The sequence below is a fragment of the Dryobates pubescens genome, chromosome 3, assembly GCF_014839835.1.
Source record: "Dryobates pubescens isolate bDryPub1 chromosome 3, bDryPub1.pri, whole genome shotgun sequence".
Classification (NCBI taxonomy): Eukaryota; Metazoa; Chordata; class Aves; order Piciformes; family Picidae; genus Dryobates; species Dryobates pubescens.
This window is the reverse complement of record NC_071614.1, coordinates 34771171-34793073: the sequence shown is the minus strand read 5'-3', so window position 1 is coordinate 34793073 and position 21903 is coordinate 34771171. Positions and strand designations below refer to the sequence as shown.

The 21903-nt window shown below is 38.2% G+C and overlaps 1 protein-coding gene across 1 annotated transcript in view; it reads left to right on the top strand.

Annotated features, from left to right (window-relative positions):
- The first annotated feature begins 326 nt into the window (after positions 1 to 326).
- TINAG (tubulointerstitial nephritis antigen) overlaps positions 327 to 21903 on the top strand; it is a 33970-nt gene continuing 12393 nt past the window's right edge. Inside the window, exons 1-6 of the mRNA XM_054178627.1 lie at positions 327 to 702; positions 4984 to 5047; positions 6154 to 6243; positions 7581 to 7695; positions 13550 to 13673; positions 15788 to 15938. Of these exons, the coding sequence (XP_054034602.1) occupies positions 333 to 702; positions 4984 to 5047; positions 6154 to 6243; positions 7581 to 7695; positions 13550 to 13673; positions 15788 to 15938 (914 nt within the window). The 5' untranslated portion in view covers positions 327 to 332. The remainder of the gene's footprint in view (positions 703 to 4983; positions 5048 to 6153; positions 6244 to 7580; positions 7696 to 13549; positions 13674 to 15787; positions 15939 to 21903) is intronic.

Below are 21903 nucleotides of genomic sequence, written 5' to 3'. Positions count from 1 at the left end.
ATTTAAAGAACTAAAATATTAAACCATGTATATTCTGAAGCCTTTACAATGAACTTCCTTACTTGTAAAAGAATGTACCCAGTGTTTCATAATGATAAATGAATAGTTGTGGCTCTGTCTCCAGTATCCCTGTATCTTGGCCAAACAAATCAGTTTACAACATGTCTGACTAATAATTAACACATAGAGTTTTCCTATAACACTGTAGTCTGCAACTTCTGTACAGATTTCATTCTGAATACTGACTGAAGGTATTGCATACAAAGTAAATGAACATTTACGGATAAAGTGAAACACAGAGAGCTTCAAAAAACGCTGCTAGAGGCAGAAGAATGTGGCTCAAAAGTCAGATACTGCTCTTATATTGCATTGCAGCTGAAGTTTGGATGGCAAAGCAGCTTGACTCTAGAAGAAACATCCCCCGAGGACTTTACTCTGTTGAAGATGGCAGTTCTGCAAAGGGGAGCAGGCTAAAAAGGAATCTCTATCAGGGGAGGTCCTGCAGGATAAGAGGCTGCTGCACAGGAAGAGATGATGACTGCAGCTTTAACATTGTCTCCAAAGCAGCTATATGTTACTGTGACCAGTTCTGTGCCTCAGGCTCTCCTGGCCCTGTAGACTGTTGTGGTGATTACTGGGAAGTTTGTGACCACCCTGTTGAGCCCACCAGGTCAGATGAGCCTTGGCCACCCCCAGCATCGGGTAGGTGTAGAGAAAATGCTCATTTGGCATTAATGAATCATGATAAAAACATAGTTGGAAGTAAAATTACTGATTAAACTTTAGCGTGTATACATCTTAAAAATGTGATTAAAGACATACTGGACAAAGACACTAAGTATGAAACTAGAGTATGATGTATGCTTTCTGTTATTTCTTTCTCTCTGGGCGCATGTTTTTAGTGGTGGTTAGATTATATTCCTGTGGGAGAGAATGTCTGTTTTACCTGAAATTTCTCAGAGATAACCTTGTGAGTCAAAACTAGTGTAATCTCAACAATTTAAATAGAGCTTCACAGATTAATATGAGATGAATAACATGATCTAAGTTTTTTTATCCAATCACTACAAACAAATCATCAAGAAAACTGAGGACTGTCCTGAATGATACTGCTCTGATGTGTCTTGTGATGGTTTTGATCCAGCAGAACTTTCCTGTGAGACGCTATTTTTCCTGCAACAGCTCAGGTGCATTGGTATGTGAAGGGATGCTGCTGGAACGAGGATTTCTGGCATATTTTAGTTTCTTACCAGTTATTTTGTAGTGGAAGTTCCTCCGGGACTACTCTATACACAGTCTATATGTTTTACAGCTAGAGATCGAATAAATAAAATTAATACATATTTACAAGCAGTTGGTGCTCCCTTAGTTCCCCCACATAGGCCAAGTCTCTGCTGGTGGGAAAAGTTTGGAATTGTGGCTTTTAAGACTATGTACCTTCATATTATTGGTAGACCAAATCTACCTGAAAATGTGCAGACTGTACCAAACTTTCAAAAACCTAAGAGAAGGAAAAATACTACCAAGGCATTTAAAATTGACCATTTCTTTTCAATACCCCTACTGTTGACATTCCAGCACTCCGACCACAAGCTGTTCGGGAGGCAGTGCTCTTAAAACAGGCATGCAGCCAAAATCTGATAAATGAGTGACAGAAATGCTGATTAACAGTTTTGATTTTCCAAAGTGTTTCTAATCAACTAAAGGAATGTTTTATGATTTCTGTAAGCAAAGACTTTTGTTTCCTGTTTATTTAGTGCAGTGATGTGTATTATTCCAACAGATCAGGGGGAGGTTGTTACAAGCTCTGCATAAACATTTAGCAGTGTTTCTGCTCCAGAGCTGACAGCCTGTGGGTCTAGTTTGGCGAATTGTTTCGTGGAAATGAATCACTAGATGCGTGTGTGTGTGTGTGTTCACTGTTTCGTACACCAAGCTGCCCTGGTGGCCAAGAAGGCCAAAGGGATCCTAGGGTGTATTAAGAAGAATGTGTCCAGCAGATCGAGGGAGGTTCTCCTCCCCCTCTACTCTCCCCTGGTGAGACTTCATCTTGAGTACTGCATTCAGTTTTGAGCTCCCCCATTTAGGAGGGAGAGGGATCTGCTGGAGAGGGTCCAGCAGAGGGCAATGAGGATGATTAGGGGACTGGAGCACTCCCTTATGAGGTGAGGGACCTGGGGCTTTTTAGTCTGGAGAAGAGAAGACTTAGAGGGGATTTAATAAATGTTTATACATATCTGAGGGCTGTGTGTCAGGAGGGAGGGGACAGGCTCTTCTCACTTGCTCCCTGTGATAGGACAAGGAGCGATGGATGTAAGCTGCAGCACAGGAGGTTCCACCTCAACACAAGGGGGAACTTTACTGTGGGGGTCACAGACCACTGGAACAGGCTCCCCGGAGAGGTTGTGGAGATTCCTTCTCTGGAGACTTTCAAGGCCCATCTGGATGCATTCCTCTGTGACCTGAGCTAGATTGTATGGTCCTGCTCTGGCAGGTGGAGTTGCACTTGATGATCTCTTTGGGTCCCTTCCAACCCCTGCTATCCTGTGATCCTGCAATTAGCTGACTTCTGGTAACTGAGACTATGCTCCTGTCTTTGACAAAGAATTACTTAAGCACTAGAAGACTGTATATGACAAAGTACTTTTCACTTGGAAGATTTTGACCTTTTGATTGCCTGTGGTTTTGCTCTCAGTGCTTCCTGAGTCATATTTCTTCAAATAAACTGAGAAGCTGAGGTGCTTTACATGAGCTGGAATGAGTAGCAATAAAACTGCTCAATGCTTTATTCCTGGATCCCCATTTATTGACTTAGTCTACTGCAGCAGTAAGCTATGCTGTGATTTATTCTATGAGAGTGCTCCTTGCTGAGGGCCAGTCTTCATTTAACTGTGTGGAACTGATTTGACTTTGCCTTTATGAACCCAGGCTTTTTTGTATAGTTTCAGAAGAAATTGTGCACATCACTGCCTTAGATATTGAATAGAAATGCTGGAATTTTCAAGTTATTTATTTTATAATTTGTTATTATAAAAACTGTTTGAGTTTTAGTTATTGGTTGCATTTATTTTTGATATTATCCTTTTGTTTCAGTTATTCAGATGGTACAAAAATCTCTGTCATCATGCTTGTGGTTTGCTCATTGCTCTTACACTACACATTCAGGATCTGGCCTGCAAGTCAGTAAGCCTGGAGACATTTCACTGACAGAATTGCTTGCATCACTACTAGAGGCAAATGAAGTATGATTTATAAGGGTGTAAGAACACTTCGACTTAGAGGGAAATTTTTATTTATCAAATGCTATTCCAGCTATGATTATCAAATCATATAATCTCATTCATAAGAAAACCAGCAGGCTACATCTTCAGATTAATTAATTTCCCACTTAATACACTAATATTTCAACCTAATATATTCAGAACCAGACAATCTCATGCAAACAGTGTCTTTTAGGTCTGTTCTCTGCACTGACACCTCAGGTTGCCCTTCTAGCCCTCTACATTTTAATTTGGCTGACAGAAGAAACTATATGGATTTAATCTTTGATTCCATAAGTATACATTATTAGAAAGCTGCTTCTGTCTTTATCCAGGTTGGTTTGTTTTTAGGCATGCCAGCAGGGCTCTTGTGAGGCTCTGTCCTCTCACTCGGGTACTGCATCAATACTTTCTTCCCTTGATATATTTGAAATATCTTCCTTGTTGCCTCATTGCTGCTACCATCTGATGCTGGCTTTGTGGCTGACTGTGACACTGAAGTGATTTGCTTTGGGTATTCACTGAAAAATATCTCAGCTTTTAGCAGAAACTGAATTAGAACAGACACTTTGGGCCTCAGCTTAGGCTGACGTATCTCACCTAAGTCTGTGCAAGCTAACATAGCCTGCTTTATGGCTAATGGGAAATGATAGACACTTGTAATTAATTCATCAGCTCTAGTCTACCTCTGCACTTTAGTATGAAATTAACTATGGCTTAGATGTGCATATTTCTGTTCTGTCAATAAAGGAGGTCAGGGAAATGGCATTCTTCACACTTGTGGTAGGAGAAAAAGAGTGTTATAATGCTAATGCAAAACAACACTGTATTAATATGAAGGATGGTTTAAGCTTTTTTAAAAATAGAGGAGAACTTGGGGATTCTGTGCCCAAAACCTTTCCATGGGGATCCAACATGGTCTCTAGCTGTAGGCTTACCTGTGAAAACAGGCTGGAAAAGAGAGACCATTGATAAATGTACAATGCCTTGATCCAAAGCTCTGCTTTTTGCATATTTCTTTTACTGAAGGTTTGACGTTCAAGAGCACTGAAAAAAACAGTTTATGTGGAAGATCCTAAAACACACATGAAGTCCATTATGTGCATATTAAGATCACAAAACAAAGTGAAGTGTGTCAAAGGAAAAAATAAGTGTGCAAGTATTTGTTTGCAAAAACAATCACTTAGGCTTTATACTGCGTTTTGGAGAGTGTGTGAAACATGCATTTGTAATGAAGCATGGTTGTCTGGTTTACAAAGAGGAATTAAACTTGTGGAGAAGAAGAATATATTCCAAAAGGTTTAGAATAGTTTTTAGTGTTTTTTTTAAAATTCTTTAAGTGGGAAAACTAATTTCTATTTTAATTGTAATTAGAAAATTGGTTTTATTAGAAGTGTAGTACTTTAAAGTTTATTATTAGAAAGTAAGCTTATTTGAAGAATTAATTTTATTTGCTGGTAAGATTATTTTTTTTTTAGTGCTTTGAATCTGTCACTGATTTTATTTACTGTGAATAATAAGGTACTTGGAAAAAAATAAAAATACATCAAACTGCCTTCATTACTCCTAAAAAACCAGAAATAGATGTTGCTGACTTTCAACTACCTTTTTACGCATACTGCACACAATCAGTTAATTCAATAATAGGAAGAGTTTTGAGCTCATTCACTTCAAAAATGTTGGTTGCTTTTTTTCCCCACTTATCTGTATGTTATGTTGACAGGTTGTTATAAAGATGGTCGATATTATGGAGAAGGAACAATAATTACAGACAACTGCAATTCATGGTAATGTTTCAGAAGAACAGCAAATTGAATTTTATTTAGCATATACCATAAAAGAGGAATTAAGAGAGTGAGCATTCTTAAATTCATATTAATCCTGTAATTAAATCAAAATGTTTGGAAGAGTAGTGCTGTGTTAAGGTATTGTAGAACTAGATTAGGGCCAATTTAGAACCTGAACCATAGAATGATAGAATAAACCAGGTTGGAAGATACCCTCAAGATCATCATGTCCAACCTATCATCCAACACCAGTGGCAAGAGGTCAGTGTGCTTTCTAATTGAGATATGAAAATGAAACTTCTAAAAACTCTTCCTCGCTAGTCTAATTCTATTCCTGCTCAGCCAATCTGCTGGCTCTGGCCTGAGTCAAAATGGTTTCAGCCTAGATCAGGTCATTGATCTGAATGCAGACAAAGCAAATATAATTGAACTTTAGGGGATTATGTTGGGCTGCCTTCCTCTGTTTCTTTGGCACTGGTGATGAGACCTTACATTTTTTCACAAAGGAAGAAGATATGTTCTTCTTATATATATATATTTATTTAGGAGAGGGGTGAATTCTTTGAGCATCCCTTTCTCTCCATTGGTACAGCCACAGACAGTGCAGGCAGAGGAGAGCTGCTGCCTGCTTTGGAATCCAACTCCCTGCTTTGCCTATCCAAAAACCAGCTCTACACCTCCAGTCCCAGGGCATCCTGGGGACCTCAAGCAACATCTGGGGATGGGGCTTGCACTGCTGTGACTTTAGCTCAGTGACCTTGGAACAAGGTGTCTACAGTGACAGTGACTCCTTTCTGGGTTTCCAGAGTGATACTCAAAATATCTCATTTTCAGGACATTCACTTTTCCCCCTAGTTTGGTCTCATAAAGATGGAAGCAAAAGTTTTCAAATCTAACTTTTCCTACAAGCTGTAAATCTTTCCACCTTGTTTTAGTTAGGATTCACTAAGTACTGAAGTAGCAAGAAGTAGAATTGTGTTTTCTTAAATACTATGTGATATTCACATTGTTTACATATTTTTTTCTCCCTCTCCCTCCTACTGTTAGAGTGGATATTTTCTCTTTCACAATTAATTTTCTGCTCAGTGATTTTCTTGCCCTTTCAGCAAATGCTTCCACAGTCTCTGGAAGTGTTCAAAAGAAGTATGCCTTGTTCGCCAAGACTTAATTCAACACATCAATTCTGGAGATTTTGGGTGAGAATACCTTTATTTTAAGGATTTGTTGTGAATCACTGCATTGGTCATTGTGTGTATGTGCAAATTACGAGTTAGGCACTCCTCTCTACCCCTTTCTTCCCCATAACACTATAGCAATTTGACGGTAAATGTACATCTGTGAAACTTTCCTAAATTTCTGGGAGGTTAAAGAGTTTTAAGTGGTGAGATGATGAAAATTTCATGTTATTAGGAGTTGACATTATAAACTGCTATCTACAACATTCTCCAAATTTAGATCATCTTCCTTTATTCTTGACTTTATTTCTTACTTGGAACAGTTATTTTTTCTCTTCTCTCAAAAACATTGTTCCACATAACAGGACTGTAGGTAGTATGGGAAGAGGATAGGATAAATGAGGACCAGGATATCAGAACTTGTGGGGTCAGTGCTTCCCTTGCTACCAGTTCTCACTCCTCCCACCCAGGTACTGCAGATTAGTTAGGGACACCCCAGCACTGAAGCTGTGTTTGAGGAGCCTGATGGCCCTTTATTGAGACAGATACAAGAGTTGCCTACCTAGGAGCTGAAATGCTACATTCACCAGTGAAACCTATCCAGTTTGTGACTCAGTACTGAAACATTTTGTATCTCATGGGTGACATTCCAACCAAGTAAGTTAGGATAAAGAGCTAGGCACCTGGGACCCTTCATCTCTCATCAGAGGTAAGGTTTGTCACAGGGTGAGGCTGGTCTGTAGCACCTCTCCCATTCCCTATGATCCTTCAAAGATGATGGAGAGTGGTAGGGCAAACACATCAGACAGCTTTCTCAGCACTCATGGGCACAACCCATGGGGGCTTCATGGGGACCCCTTTCTCTCAGTATGGCTATTGGTTTAAAACTCAGGCAGAGGGTATCATCTGGGATTTCTGCTGGATTCAACAGTGTCTGGTAGCGCACCAGAACTGTAAAGCAATGTAACTCACCACATGAAGCCATTAGTTCTCCATGGGCATCTGGTCTGAACTTTAATTTGAGCCTAACAACAAGATAACGATAATTGTTATGACTGAGCATCTTGTTTTCTGGTAGTTCTTTGAAACATTGCATGCTTGTCTTCTGCAGGCTGACAAAATACTTTCTTTAAATCACCACTTTTCATATACTGCTGTGTTGCTTCATCCTACACTCATTTGAGTTAAGATTCCATGCTAAATATTTTCTCATGCATATTGAATACAAGACTTTGAAATATAACTGGCAAAATTTATTTTTGCATGTTATTGTAAGTGCTGCTCTGACAAAGGAGCAAAGTATTAACATCAGTGGTATCTCTAACCTGGGTTTTGTTTGTTTTCCAACTGTGAGGAAGATGGAAAGCTGACAACTACAGTCAGTTCTGGGGAATGACATTGGAAGAAGGTTTCAAAAAGCGCCTGGGCACATTTCCTCCATCTCAGTCTTTGCTGAATATGAAAGAAGCTCCAGTAAGTATCATGCACAGTGATTAGTTTTAAAACGATCTTTTTTTAAATTGAAAAAATAAATGTGGACATTTATTATATTATGATTCAAGGATTTAACACAAAATGCTTCATGTTGAATATGAAGCTCCCAGAATAGTTAAAAGCTATCTCATATGAGATTCAAGGTCAAATGCCAGGTCCAGTACCTGGGTAACAACAACCCCATGCAATACTACAGGCTTGGGAAAGAGTGGCTGGAAAGCTGCCTGGCAGAGAAAGACCTAGAGGTGGTAAACAGCCAGGTGAAAATGAGACAGCAGCATGCTCAGGTGGTCAAGAAGCCAAGAGCATTCTGGCCTGTGTTAGGAAAAGCATGACAAGCAGGGCCAGGGAAGTGATCATGGTCCTGTACTCAGCACTGGTGAGGCCACACCTTGAGTCTTGTGTTTGATTCTGGGGCCCTCACTGTAAGAAAGACATTAAGGTTCTGGAGTAGGACCAGAGAAGGGCAGCAAAGCTGGTGAAGGCTCTGGAGAACAGGTCTTACGAGGAGCAGCTGAGGGAAACACGGTTGTTTAATTTGGAAAAAAGGAGGCTCAAGAGAGACCTTTTCATTCTCTACAACTCTCTGAAAGGAGGTTGAAGTGAGGTGAGTGTTTGTCTCTTCTTCCTAGTAAGAAGTGATAGGATGAGAGAAAATGGTTTCAAGATGTACCAAGGGTGGTTTAGATTGGATATTGGAAGAATTATTTTCACTGAAAACATTGTCAAACACTGGAATAGGCTCCCTAGAGAGGGGCTTGAATCCCCAACCCCCCTTGGAGGATGTGGTGCTAAGGAGTGTGGTTTGGCACCAGATTTTTAAGTTTGATAACGGTTGATGAATACCTTGATGATCCTAAAGGTCTTTTTCAAACGAAAGAATTCTGTGATTCCCCTCAATGTAGTCTATTTCTTTGTCCCATGCTAATCAGCTACCTACACCAGCATGGTGTTGGGATATGGCCTAAACTGGTCAGTTTGCTCAAAGTAACATTGTGGAGACTCGTTAGACCAAGAATTTGACAGAAATTAAGCTTTGGCAGTATATGCCAAAAATTTTCCTGTGAACTGCACTGAGACTTAGGAGAGCTGACGTTTACTTTTCACTGTTGGGTTTTCTTTGGGGAATAATACAGTATGATGCCAATTCAGCAGAAGTAAAAAGTGAATATCATGCACCTAGATCAAAGACTGACATCTACACTACTAAGTATCTAGCTAGGTGAAGAAAACACCTTCCAGAAAAACAAGAAAGGGAAGCTTACAAAAATGTGTTTGTGTTTCCTTTTTTCCATTCAGTTTGGGGTATCTGGTCACTCAGTGGTCCTGCATTGTGTCCAGCCTATTGAATAATTGCCATTAAATTTCCTGTATCTTCTTTAACTGGTACAGTTCTTACAGACTTTGTTTCACTGATCCATTTCTCACTTATATTTTCTCTTTCAATTCTCTTTTGCCAAAATCTGTGGGCCACTACCCAACTACATTTAGCCTTGTCAGACACCTAAGGACGTTCAACACATTCTTCTCCAGGAATCCAGCTTTGCTCAGTCATTCATTTAGCTCTCAGGGAGTCCTACATATTGCTGTAAGGAAAAGCTTTGCACAGGATTCTCAGAAATCTTGCTCTCTATTTACAAAATACAAAAATATAAAATAATGATCTCTGCATGACTTTCCCAGCTTCAGGAGAATTCTTTGAGCTTGCAGAAAATTGCTCTGCTTTACATATGAGCCCATCTTTTACCTATGGTTTCTCTTCAGAATTATTAATACTCTCTCCCTCTTACCCCAGTGGTTTCTGTCTTAGCTAGTGTTGATATAAAAATATTTTTTATCAAACTTCCCACAAAGCTCTACATGTGCCTGATTCTGTCCCCTTCTACAGTTTTCTAGAAGACCACAACTTCTTAGTGTTTTTTTTCCTGCCTTTGGAAACTTCGTATCTGCCACGTTTTACTACTTCACAAAAACATACCAAAAAACCTCAAAATTTCTTCACTCATAGTCAGCTCCATATCTACCATCACTGCATGATCCATGGATTGGTCTCACTGTGGGTAAACAGACAGATCTTTCCAACTGGCAAACCAAGAGGATCCATGGAATTAGCATCCAGGCATCTTACCAGATTTTCAGAGACACTTGCCCCTACTTCACCTCCCATGAATAATTTCCTGTCACTGATATTTTGGGAAACATGAAAGCACATTTAGAAAGTACTAAGGGGATAAAAAATCAAAAACAAACAAGAGAATTTTCATGACAGTGTTTCCATTATGCTTCACCTGTAACTAGGTGACAGCTCAGAAAAGAATAAAAACATCTGAATGATGAAATTCAGAAATAATGAGTTTTTACTGTTTTTCAGAGACATTCTCCAAACCTTAATGGCTTGGCCTGTAAGTGCCTTTGTTGAGAACTAATTCACCTGCAGGCTAAGGTACTAGTTACTTACTATGGATAAATTGGCACTAATTAAATATTAATTCATTCTTTGGGATTGCTATTGTCTTTGAATTTTGCAAGTGAGAAAACTATGAGTCATTTGCCCCAGAATAAAAATGCTACAGTTACTGTTCAGGACAGTTTGGCTCTATCTTGTGCCGACCTGATTAATACCTAGTAGCTCTGCTAATGTAGAAAGAAAAAAACAAAGCTACTCATTCATCAAATAAAACTGTAAATAAAAAGCATTTATTCAGCATGCTACTGGTCCACTATTTATGCAATAAATGAGAGTTTCTGATACCTAAAGGCCTACACTTCTGATTATTTTCTACTGCCTTTTGGGAATGCTTGGGAAAAGAACTTTTGTGTGGAAGGGTCTTCCTACCCAACTGCATGAAACAAAAGAAATTCAAGAATCTAAAACCCTTCTGTGTTAACCACTTTACATCTACAGCAGAGTCCTAGTTCTCAGTACTGTTTACAAAGCTTGGTTATGGACTATAGACTATATCTGATCAATAAGATAATGCTTATGTCTAGTTTAATAGAACATGTAAAAGACAACATTATGAAACCAAGAACTAAATCTGAACTGAGTATCTTCTCTGCAGAGTATAGTTAGATCTGAGCATAGACTAACAGCTAAATATACAATTAAAACTGTTGTGAGTCCTGAAAAAGATGAAGCTTCTAATAGTGTCATGTGTGCTGTGTGAGAAGGCACTTTGAAATACTCACTGCAGGAAATATTGTAATCATTCTTGAAGTTCTATGTAGCAAAAAAATAGCAACCTTCAAACAAAGAAACAAACCTCATTGTGATACGTGTTTGGTGGAATTCTGTCAGTACGTGTTCTGGCAAGAGGTACAGCACAGTGGTGGGGTCTGCACCTGCTGGCAACAAGATGTTCACCTAAGTTCCATCTTACAAGGAAATTGAATGCGTAGTTTAGTAATAAGGCACCAATTTGGATGAAATATCTCATTAAGTAGCTCATAAAGAAAATGTGAAGGTACACAATGGATAATGCTGTTCCTGTGACATACAGCTTTTCACAGCAAAAAAAATCTCAGCAGTTGCACATCTTCCTCTTACAAACTGGAGGCCATGAATCCCCGTTTTGTCTACACAGAGCAAATGATGTTCTTTTTCTTACAGTAAAAAAACCAAAACCTAAACCACCACCAACAAAACACAGACAGACAGACAAACAAACAAACAAAAAACCTCCAAACTTAAATTGTGTTGTTTTCCCTCAGAAACTCTGGTTCCACATTTGTAAATTCAGTAATCTTCAGCTTTTTTACTGATATGGACCATCTAGCTTTTTTGAAGAAGTCAGCTGAAATACAAGTGTTCTTTTATGTTCACTTACTTTTCTGCTTTGATCAGACTGCTAGCTGCACTGCAGAGAATACATATGAAGATTTAAAAATAGTTTCATTTTGCTGATTGTGTTGTGCTGTTTGACGCTGGTCCATGGTGCATACTTCAAAAAATAATTGTCTAGACTTACTATTTGTCACAGAACAGCAGTACTTCTTGGTATAAGATTAGCAATTACTCAGACAAAAGCTAATGTTCTGCCTACAGATCAGTCTTGCATCTCTAAATGGCAAGACTGAGAGTTAAGAAAGAATTTGTTCTGGGATTTACAACACAAGGCTATTAAATACATTGGCAATAGTTTAGGAATATGTAAAGTAACATGTTGTCTCAGACCACAGATTTGTTTAGAATGTGGCTTTTCTTAACTGCCTCATTTGTAGCATTGTAAATGGTCATTGCCTGCATAAGTGTGCTAAACAACTTTTGCCAAATGTTGGTTCTTTGCTGGTTGACAGTGAGTTGTCTTATGCTGAAGAAACACTGTTTGTCTGGGATTTCACCTGCATGATCTATCTTCATATTAAACCTTGTGGTTGTGCTTCCTTATAAATAATCATTAGTTAGCAAGTGTGATTTTCTGGGGGGAAAAAAAATCAGACTTTTGAAAGTGATTTGATCAAACTATTGAAATCAGTATTTTAGCAAGATTTGAAAGGTTACTGGCTTGTTGTGGATGGAGGTAAAACTTTCAAAAATGCTTAAGTGACAATGTTTGCAGTATAATTTAATGGTGTTTAGGACTCACTGCCTGCATCTAATGTAGGGAACATAGAAGTAGTCAAGAATTACTGGGTCTGGGCATATGAACAGAGTGGATCAATTTGTTTTTTGGGACTGTAACCCAAGCTTCTTTCCCCCCCCTCCGCTTACCCAGATACTAGCTCTGGGACATTTGGGTGTACAAGCTGGGCAGAGGCAACACTGTTTCCTAGTGTGTGCAACCCAGTGTGTGCAACCAAGTGATCTAGACACAACCAGACACCCAGAATTACAAGACTTATTAAATTCAAGTAAAATAAAGGAATTTGACCAGGATAGAAGCCATTGTGCTTAGGAGTATAAGACCACTTATAAGAGGGAAGCATCAGGGAATGTTTTGCTTAGGAGCAGATCATTGTGTTTTGCATACTGTCTTTTCCTCTGGAACAGATGCTGTTACTAATTGTTTGAGAAAAATTGATAGGATGGATGGACTAACACTGAATTTCTGTGCAATCATTTCTGTTTCCTTGTACAGCATTCCATAAAGTTCAACACTAACAAAGAAATGGGTCAATGGTTTTGATGTGTAGAACATAGAGCCGAGTGTCAGCAGTTGTACTGAGAATGTACTGTGCATATGTAGATATGCACAAAGCTTGGCAGACATAAATCAAGGCTGAGAGATGAAGATGCCAAAAATGGCTGTCCAAATAGCTTCAGTGAGCAGATCATGAATTCTCATCAGCTCAACCTCAGACTTCAAAGCAGAATGAAAATCATTCATTCTGGAATAAGTCCTGGAAATGGAAAAACCTCAGTGTAAAAGACAAATCAACGATACACTGCACTGATCCTCTTTCATGGTTGCTAAAATTTCCTACCTACAGCCATATGTCAAGGAGAATAGGGTAAACAGGGGCATAATTTCACTGCTATTTGTATCTGAAGGCTCCTTCTAAAAATGCCAAGTAGGTCATAAGTAACATGTTTCACAGGAAAATGTTGTTTGAGATAAAAATCGGAGACAAACTGGATAGATTATTCAGGCTGACAGTCATGGAACTCAACTTTCCATCTCAGCTAGTGGGGTGTCAAAACCTCCCTGCTCTCAGAGGGTCCACAGCTCCCAGCCACAAGGTAACCACCACAGGCATACTCAGGGAGCCACAAAGGCAAATGAATTAGGTTTTCTCAATTTAAAAATGAAGAAATTTTAAACCAAAATTAAGGTAAACTTTACAATAAAATTAGGAACTGAAGTATATACAGATCTCCTACATTTTGTTTTAGGGAATCTCACTTCCAGAAGAAAAGTTTCCTGCATTTTTTCTAGCCACTTATGCATGGCCTGAGTGGATTCATGATCCTCTGGATCAGCGAAACTGTGGAGCATCCTGGGCTTTTTCAACCGCAAGTAATAAATTTTTCTCCTTTAAAAAATATCACTGGTATTAGATGTCTGAGAAAACTTGTACTGATTTGTGAAGAAGTAATTGCAGCTTGTGGTGCACTTTTTATCAGCAAATAAGAACACTGAAATTGATACAGATTCCCTTTAATCTGTCCCCAAGTCTTGAAAAGTCAGTCTAAGCTGTAGAGTTTTGTTTGCTTTACAAACATAAGGAGATATTTTTGGTGACAGGAAGCAGAAAATTAATTGACTAATGCACTTTATGGTAGAGTGACATTTAAGAAATCTGTGTCCCTTGCTTGCACCACATTTAACCTTAAAGCTTAAAACATATAAGCTTTATATTTTTTTATACCTATTTGTACATTCGTGCATTTTGCCATTGTTCAACTCTTGCCTTTCAAGTAAACAAAGTATAATCTTTTCAATAATTATATGAGAAGAAAACCCTGAAACTGCTTAGATATATATAGAAGAAACTATTTTCAAATTCTCCAAAACAAGAAATGTCAGTAATGCAGTTCAACATCATGTACTACAACATCTGGTTTCATGAAAAATGGGCAGAAGTGTTGGTGTCACATTTTCCAAAGAAGCTACAGTTATGTACAGTTTTTCTTATGCTGCAATAAATCTCAGTAAATATTTGGATATCTGAAGACAGGGGGGAAAATAATGCAATCAATGCTTATGATTTGATCTGGCCAGTGGGTCCTTGTGGCTGCTGGTTTCTGCAATGGTTTCTTTAAATCACAGCAGTAAGTAAAGGAAAGGAGCATTCAGGTCAGCTAATCCTAGCTCCCTGCCGAAGCCAGACTGAACATACTCTGTTACCAGTGTTCTGTCCAGGGTAGTTTTAAAAGAGAAAACCAAGAGTGCCTCTAACAGCTCTCCTGACAGATTACTCCAGAGCTGAACAGAGTTCACTGAGGGGAAGACTTTCTAGATATTCAGTCTAAGTTTTCCCTTTCATAAATCTGTCTTTTGGTTTTAATTCACATAATTATTTCTGATGCTAGCTGTTATGAATTGCCTTATTGTTTATTCCCATAGAACATTTTCAATCTGAATTTTCAATCCTTCTGTGTAAGACTATTGCTCAATGAATAGATAGAAACTATTGTATAATTTTTGTTTAATGATGAATGCCTATAAGTATTCTAAAACTCTTCAGTAAAAAGCTTTTACACATGTGAAAATAAATGAATTATCACATGACACTTTACAAGTACATAAAGCACAATTGTTGTCAACTGCTGTCAGCATTTTCACTCTTCTGAAGTCTTCTCTAAAGTTCACTGAAGTTAGTGATGATTTTGATGGGGCTTTAGGTTTCAAAGGATGTTTAAAATTTTTTTCAGGTTCAAAAATGAAAGGCTAACAATAGTAAAAATATACTTTAAGCTCACATAATGACTAGAATTAGCGCTTAGTAATTATTTTGTTGTTGAAGAAAGGAGAAGTAGCTTAATTTAACCTACATTTTAGTTAACCTTGTCTGCCTTTAAATCACTGCTTCATATATTAGAACTTAGAATTACAACTGTCTTTGTGTGGTAAGGGGAAGAAGGCCAATGAATCCCATGCTTATGCATAATGATTAGCATTCCAAATACGTCTTTTCCAGCAAAATTAATGCTTACTTTCAGTCCTGAATTTTCTTGTCATGAGGCTGTTATTTTTTTTTCCTTGTCCCCCCGCCCCCAATAAAGGAAAGAAAAATGGGAAAGAAAGGAAATTTGGAAATTCAGCTGCAGAGAAGCAGGGCAGTATTTACACCTTCTACTGAAGTCAATCAGAGGTGAAGATGAGTTTACAAACATGGTAGAGACTATCAGACTAAATTCTGTAAATACTTTGTCTGATTTTTAGATATGGGGGACTTTATGATAACCGGTAAATCTATGGATTTATAGTATTACATCCAAGTTGCTCATGATTCCTTGCAGTTTCACAATACTCTTTTTAAAGTCTGTACAGATTGCATCTGTATTGTTTGGTAAAGATATCTGCACAGACAGAAAATATTGAGGCTGCATTTCAGTCCCTGTTTCACAATAACCAGCATGAAGTTGTAATTACTTGTTTCTGATAACAGAAAATTTATTTAAAAACAGGTGTTGCAGCAGATAGAATAACAATTCATTCCAAGGGTGAGATCACAGACAACCTTTCTGCTCAGAATTTGATCTCTTGTGATACCAGGAATCAACACGGATGTAATGGTGGAAGTATTGATGGTGCCTGGAGATACCTAAAAACACATGGGTAAATATTACATCTGTTTAGATTATTTTAACTTGAACCAGATACTTAAGTTACAATGTTGCTTCTCTTAAAATGACTATTTCTGACCTTTCATAAAAGAGGCATTTAGCTCTGTCCTAGGTCAGATTAACTTGATTTCTTCATCAAGACTATCACTCTCATTTACACCCTCTTTAAATCAACTTTGTAAAGGTCAGTCTTTCCCAAAGAACTAAGTGAAGACAAACAAGAAAGGATTTATGTGTATGTGTCAAAGGCAATACCACAAGCAGGTTCTTGGAATACAGGATCTTCATGTTAAGCAACCTTGAGTAAGCAACCAGTTGTATGAGACAATAATTTGAATATTCAAAAGAATCAAACCTTGTCTTTCTACAAAGCAAACTGTAATCATCCAAGCTTGTGCAAGAACACAATGCTGTAGCCAGGTCTGTATCAAGATCCTTCTCCCTTCAGACTGGACTAAAAAAGTTAACAGCTCTCAAACTCCACATGAACAGCTAGAAGTTTTTTTGAATGGCACACAATAATTTATAGATACACAGAATGGTCTAAATCGGAATAGACTTTTTGAGGTTGTCTAATCCAAAGTTCCATTCAAAACCTAACTGAAGTGCGGTCAGACTGCTCAGGCCATGTCTCCAGTTGCATTTTGAGTATCTCCAAGGATGGAGATTCCACAAACCTTCTTGCAGCAGGTCATTTGGTTTGATCAGTCTCATGGTCAAACATTCTATTCTTATACCTAATGAACACTTTCCTTGGTACAATTTGTGCCTGGTACCTTTCAGCTTTTCACTGTGTGTCTCTAAGAAAAGTCTTGTTCTGTCTCTTCCTTGACCTTTCCTTATGTAGTTGAAGACAGCAGCGAGATCAAATAGAATCCCTCTTAGCCTTTTCTTTTGGTTGAACAAATCCAGCTGCCTCTGTCCCTCCTTGCATATAGTTTATCCATCCTTCTTAGTGCCTTCTACTAGGCTTGCTCAGTTTGTCAGTGTCTTTACTGGCAATCCCATAACTGAACACATTACTCCAGATGTAGCCTCACAAGTGACAATTTGAAAGGAATAAGCTCTTTGCACAATGTCTTCTCTATGTTCTTGCTAACACAGCCTGGTACTGATAGTTCATGTTTGCTGAGAGAGCCCATGGCTGAGCCATGTTCAACATTCACCAGGCTCTCGAGTCCTTTTCTGTGAAACTGCTTTCTACATTATCATTGCCCTGCCAGTGTTGCTGCTTGGGCAGTTCTAGCTCAGAGCAGAATTTGGCATCTGCCTCTGTTGAACTCTATGAGGTTTCTCTCAACACTGCTCTGAATTGCAGCCCTGCATCCTAACTGCTCCCCACCAATATCACATCCCCACAGATTTACTGAGGTTGCCTTTTGTCCCACTGTCCAGATTGTTAATAGAGATGAAAAACAGGGTAGCTGCTGTGTTAACTCCAGCGGAATGGCACTAGTAAACAGACGCCAGTCACTTTGATCTGTTGACCTTTCAGCATGCCAATCCAGTTCAGTTATTGACCTTATGAGCAATTTAGCTAGTCCAATAAACTGGAAGAACACCACAGGAGACCATGCTGAAAACATTGCTAAAGTCAAGGTGAATGTTACCCACTGCTTTTCTTACTCTTCTTGGAGACAGCAATTTCATCATGGTTAGATCATCTCATCTTGTCATCTCATCACGGAGAAGCATAATTTGCCATAGTAAAACTGTGATGCCTGTTCCTGATCAAATCCTTGAACTTGATGTACCTGGAAAAGGCTTCCAGGAGAAATAGCAATAACCAGTTTTATATACTGCATGACTATGTTCTGCTGTTCCTCACATTATCAGAATTTATTTTGGATATCTTGTTCTTTAACAAAATCTATTTCCTCTTCATTTTCATGTACTCTCATAGGTTACTCTATCTTTGATATACCTGATATTGACAGAGACCTCAGGTGTGCTGTTTGTCAACTTTTAATTTTAGTTAAAAAACAACCAACCAAAGAAACCATGGAAAGAGCAAAAGAATGTCAGATGTAATGCATCAAACATCATAGTTGACATGGCAACCTGGGGATGTGAATACCCACTGTTATTTGTGTGAACACAGTGCACAAAGTGGTCATTCTGCTTACTTCGAACTTATCAAACCACTTCTGATCTGACCAGGGGTTTGTATTGTGATGGGAAGAATTTATATTGAGTGTTTCTCAGTCTTTGTGTCTCAGGGTTTAAACACTAAACTACTTTTGATCTAAGTTTTGGGTGGGAGACCTTTTGGGTAAACAATTGCAGTGTGCAGTAAAGGATTCCGCTCAGGCAATGTCCCACGACCACCTCATGGTGGTAAAAGCAAAAGTTTCATTCATGAAGACATGAATGTTATAGCTTATTATTTTAAGCAACATTTTACTGTAACTAGAAGTACAGGCCCTTTTAAATCAGTAGCTCATATTCTTAAGAGAGTAAACACAAATCTTTCTCACTGTGCTCTTTTATTGCCTACCATGCAAGGACAGAAGCACAAGAACTTGCAGTGTTGATAAGAGATCCATTTTAATGATACATTTTAATATTTAGTGGAAAATCCCTAAAGAGTGCAGCAACAGGGTAACCTCCTAGTCTTCTTCCCTTTGACTGTTATCTATATATGGGTATAGCCACCCCGAACCCATAGCAATAAGATTCTTCCTATACCAGAAAATTGTTCCTGTTCTTGGTTTGTTGTTGTTGCTGTTTGTTTGTTTGTTTGTTTTTAATTTTGCTGTTGTTTTGGTATTTTTACCTGAAGCAATGCAGTTAGTGGCATAGCATGCTTTGCAGAGGCAGTTGAACTGTATAAGAGTTAGCTTCTTTCTCTAAGGAAAGCAAAGCAGACTGGATCTGTAGGAGCACTTCATTGTCAGTCTAGCTGTATCCACACTGGCGCTCGTGTTGATGTGAATGCAATTGTGAGAAGATTGCTCCCTGACTGTACAGTACCAGTGTGAATGGGTGTGCAAAGCAGGATTTCAAACTGATGTAAGCCTAGAAGCATACAGACAGGACACCTCAGCTCACCAGAGTACACCTATGAATTGTCTTTTCACCTCCAGCGTCCCAAATACTTACATTATTGCTCAGTCACCTGAGACACCTCACAGTATCCCCCAGCCTCTTGCAGATGACTAAGTAAAGAATCATCAGGGCAGTTGTGAGAAAGTGCAGAGTTGTGGAGACAATCTAGCACTTCAACAAATCTCCACAGTCTAAGATTATTGTCCTAGTCATTGACTCAAGTTTATTGTTTCCATGGAGCCAGATACAACATGTACAACATGAGCTCTTACAGACTTTTGTTTTCTGCCCATCCTTACTCTTGATCATTGACTCATCACCAAAGTACCACGTGCAAACCCATTGTTATTTACCTATATTTCAAAACAACATTTCTAAATCCTGATTTTCTTTTTTCAAGTTCAAATAGTATTTCAGATTGTCTTCCAAAAGTTCCAGGCACAAATAAATGTCTTAAGGAAAATATCCAAATATCCATGAGGACACATGCTGGAAGAATAAAAAGCAATGATGCTGGGTCTGTGCAAGGGTCCATTTAGCCTAACATTTTCTCTCTGACTGTGGTCAAGAGGAAACAGTATTTAAAAAAAATAAGATAGTTAATATTTTTGATTCACAGGACTGATAATTGAATATTTTTTGTATCTGAAACCCATAATGCATAACTCTTTACCTCTGACAATGAAAAAAAGAAAAAAGAAGAACATTTATGGCATAAAAGCCTGAAACATCTTTTGAATGAGCCCTGTTAAATAATGCTTACTTCCATGTGCTCTCAGATGACTTTTATTTGATGAGCCAGTATATTGCAATCATTTTTTTTCATTATCTCCATACCCAGCAACAGGGAGAAAGCACATTGATTTTCTTTGTGGGCTTGTACATTTTCACAGCAGATGTTCAATGCTGTTTCAAAGCTTCTGGTTTTCTGATTTCTGAAGTGTGCTTATCACAGGTGTTTGATAGATTTTCAGGAAAATCAGGTGCTGGGCTAAAGTATCCCCAGTGAAGTTAATGGAAGACTTCCATAAAGCTCGATGAGGTTAGTCCATTGCTGAGATATGACTTTTCAGAATCACTGAGCACTCAATTAACAGTGAAATCTGCTACAAGTGGAGCTGAATTGCTATTTAACTCTTTCTCTTCCTGTCTTCCTCTTAAAGAAAAAGAAAAATCTGAAGGATTGATATAGTTTGAAAACATCTATTTTATGTGCTGAGGGAATAAAAAAATTTATAGTCTTTAAGAATGAGGAAAAAAATATTTTATTTTCAGGAAGCAGAAAGATTACACACAAGAATGCAAATACTGCTTCTAATCATGGCTTGCTCTGATTTGTATGTTGGGCTCTTAGCACTTGCAGGGTATAAGAATATTACTGCTATTAGTTTTAGCCAATTTACTAATAACATAATCTAATGTCTCAGATTATGTTCTCATCTCACAATTCAGACATATAAATAGAACAAGCCCACAAAAAATTTCAGTAAATTGAACACATAGACATGACTGCAGATGAATTCTGCCAAGACTTTATGAACACACTGCAGACTTTCTCTGCTTCTCCCTGGATGCTGCTTGCTTTTTTGTCTACGTATGTATGTATGTGCACATGAACACATTCACTATTATTTTTCTTTTTCCTTCTGTGACTCTTTTGGCAAGGTCATCTTCTTGATATGTTTTTCACATTTACTATTGTTCTGATGCTTCATCATGTACAAACTCATGTTTCAGCAAGAAGCTGTTGAATTATGTTAATCTTGACTGCAGAAACTCTAGATAGTGAAAAAAAATTGAAGTGACTCAATTCAGAATGAGTCATCAGGTCTGGATTACCACACAGCTCCAATATGTCAGTACATCATTTGGTGGCTCACTTCTAAGGCAACAGATATAAGACTCATCTGTGCAGAAGCTGTGACAATTCCACGTAGGATAATACAACTAAAAGCAGCAGGGGAAAAAAAAATAACCCCAGTAATTAATTTCTCCTCTCTTGTCTCCCTCTCAGGTGTTTCTAAGTACATGGGAGGAATAGGTGCCACACAATTGCAATTCCCTCTGGGTTGCAATGACCTACTCCTGCCTTGCCTATGGTACATTGTGCTCTATGGACTGAATTTGCTCACCTTAGCTGCCTTGCAGGCTTGACTATACTCAGCAGTAATCCTGTATTTCTTCTGGAAGTATGTGAGCAGTGGTGACTAGAATGATTATGAATATATAGACATTTTATAAGCATTATACATGCACATATATATAAAACAAAGGTCTCCCCTACTCAGCTATAGAACAAAAGCATTATAACCTTTGAAATTATTAACAACCCTTGCATGTTTGGCTGAACACTTAACATTCCCTATTAGAAATCTGAGAATCCAGAATACCTTCAGATATTCAGACAGGATTAAAAAAGATTGCCAGAGAATAGGTCAAAGACCTAAGCAATAATAACTTAACAGGCTAACAACCTTAGACAGACAATCCCTACTCATGTAGGCAGAATTATTGCTTTATGCAGCTTCTGGTTGTGTTGGTCTAGTTTGGGCAGAAAGAAGTAACCAAAAAAAGACATTCTTAGGGTCAATTTTTTGATCACCAAATACTAATGGGAAAATGCTATGTCTTATTCAGAGTAGCTGAAGCATATATGTGCTCATCTTGTAATGATCCTCACAGCTAAGTGTATGCAGGTAAACATAACTTTCCTCCATACTGCATGGAACTAATTTTCAGTTCTTAAGATTCAGAAGGTTCAATAGTGTTGATGGGCTACTTAACTACATATACTTTTTAGAGGACTGCTTATTTTAAAATATTCTGGTTTGGCAAACTTATTATGGCCTTTAAAAGAAACCTTCTCAGAGGCCTCCATGGCATTATCACTGAAATGTGTCTATTGTTTT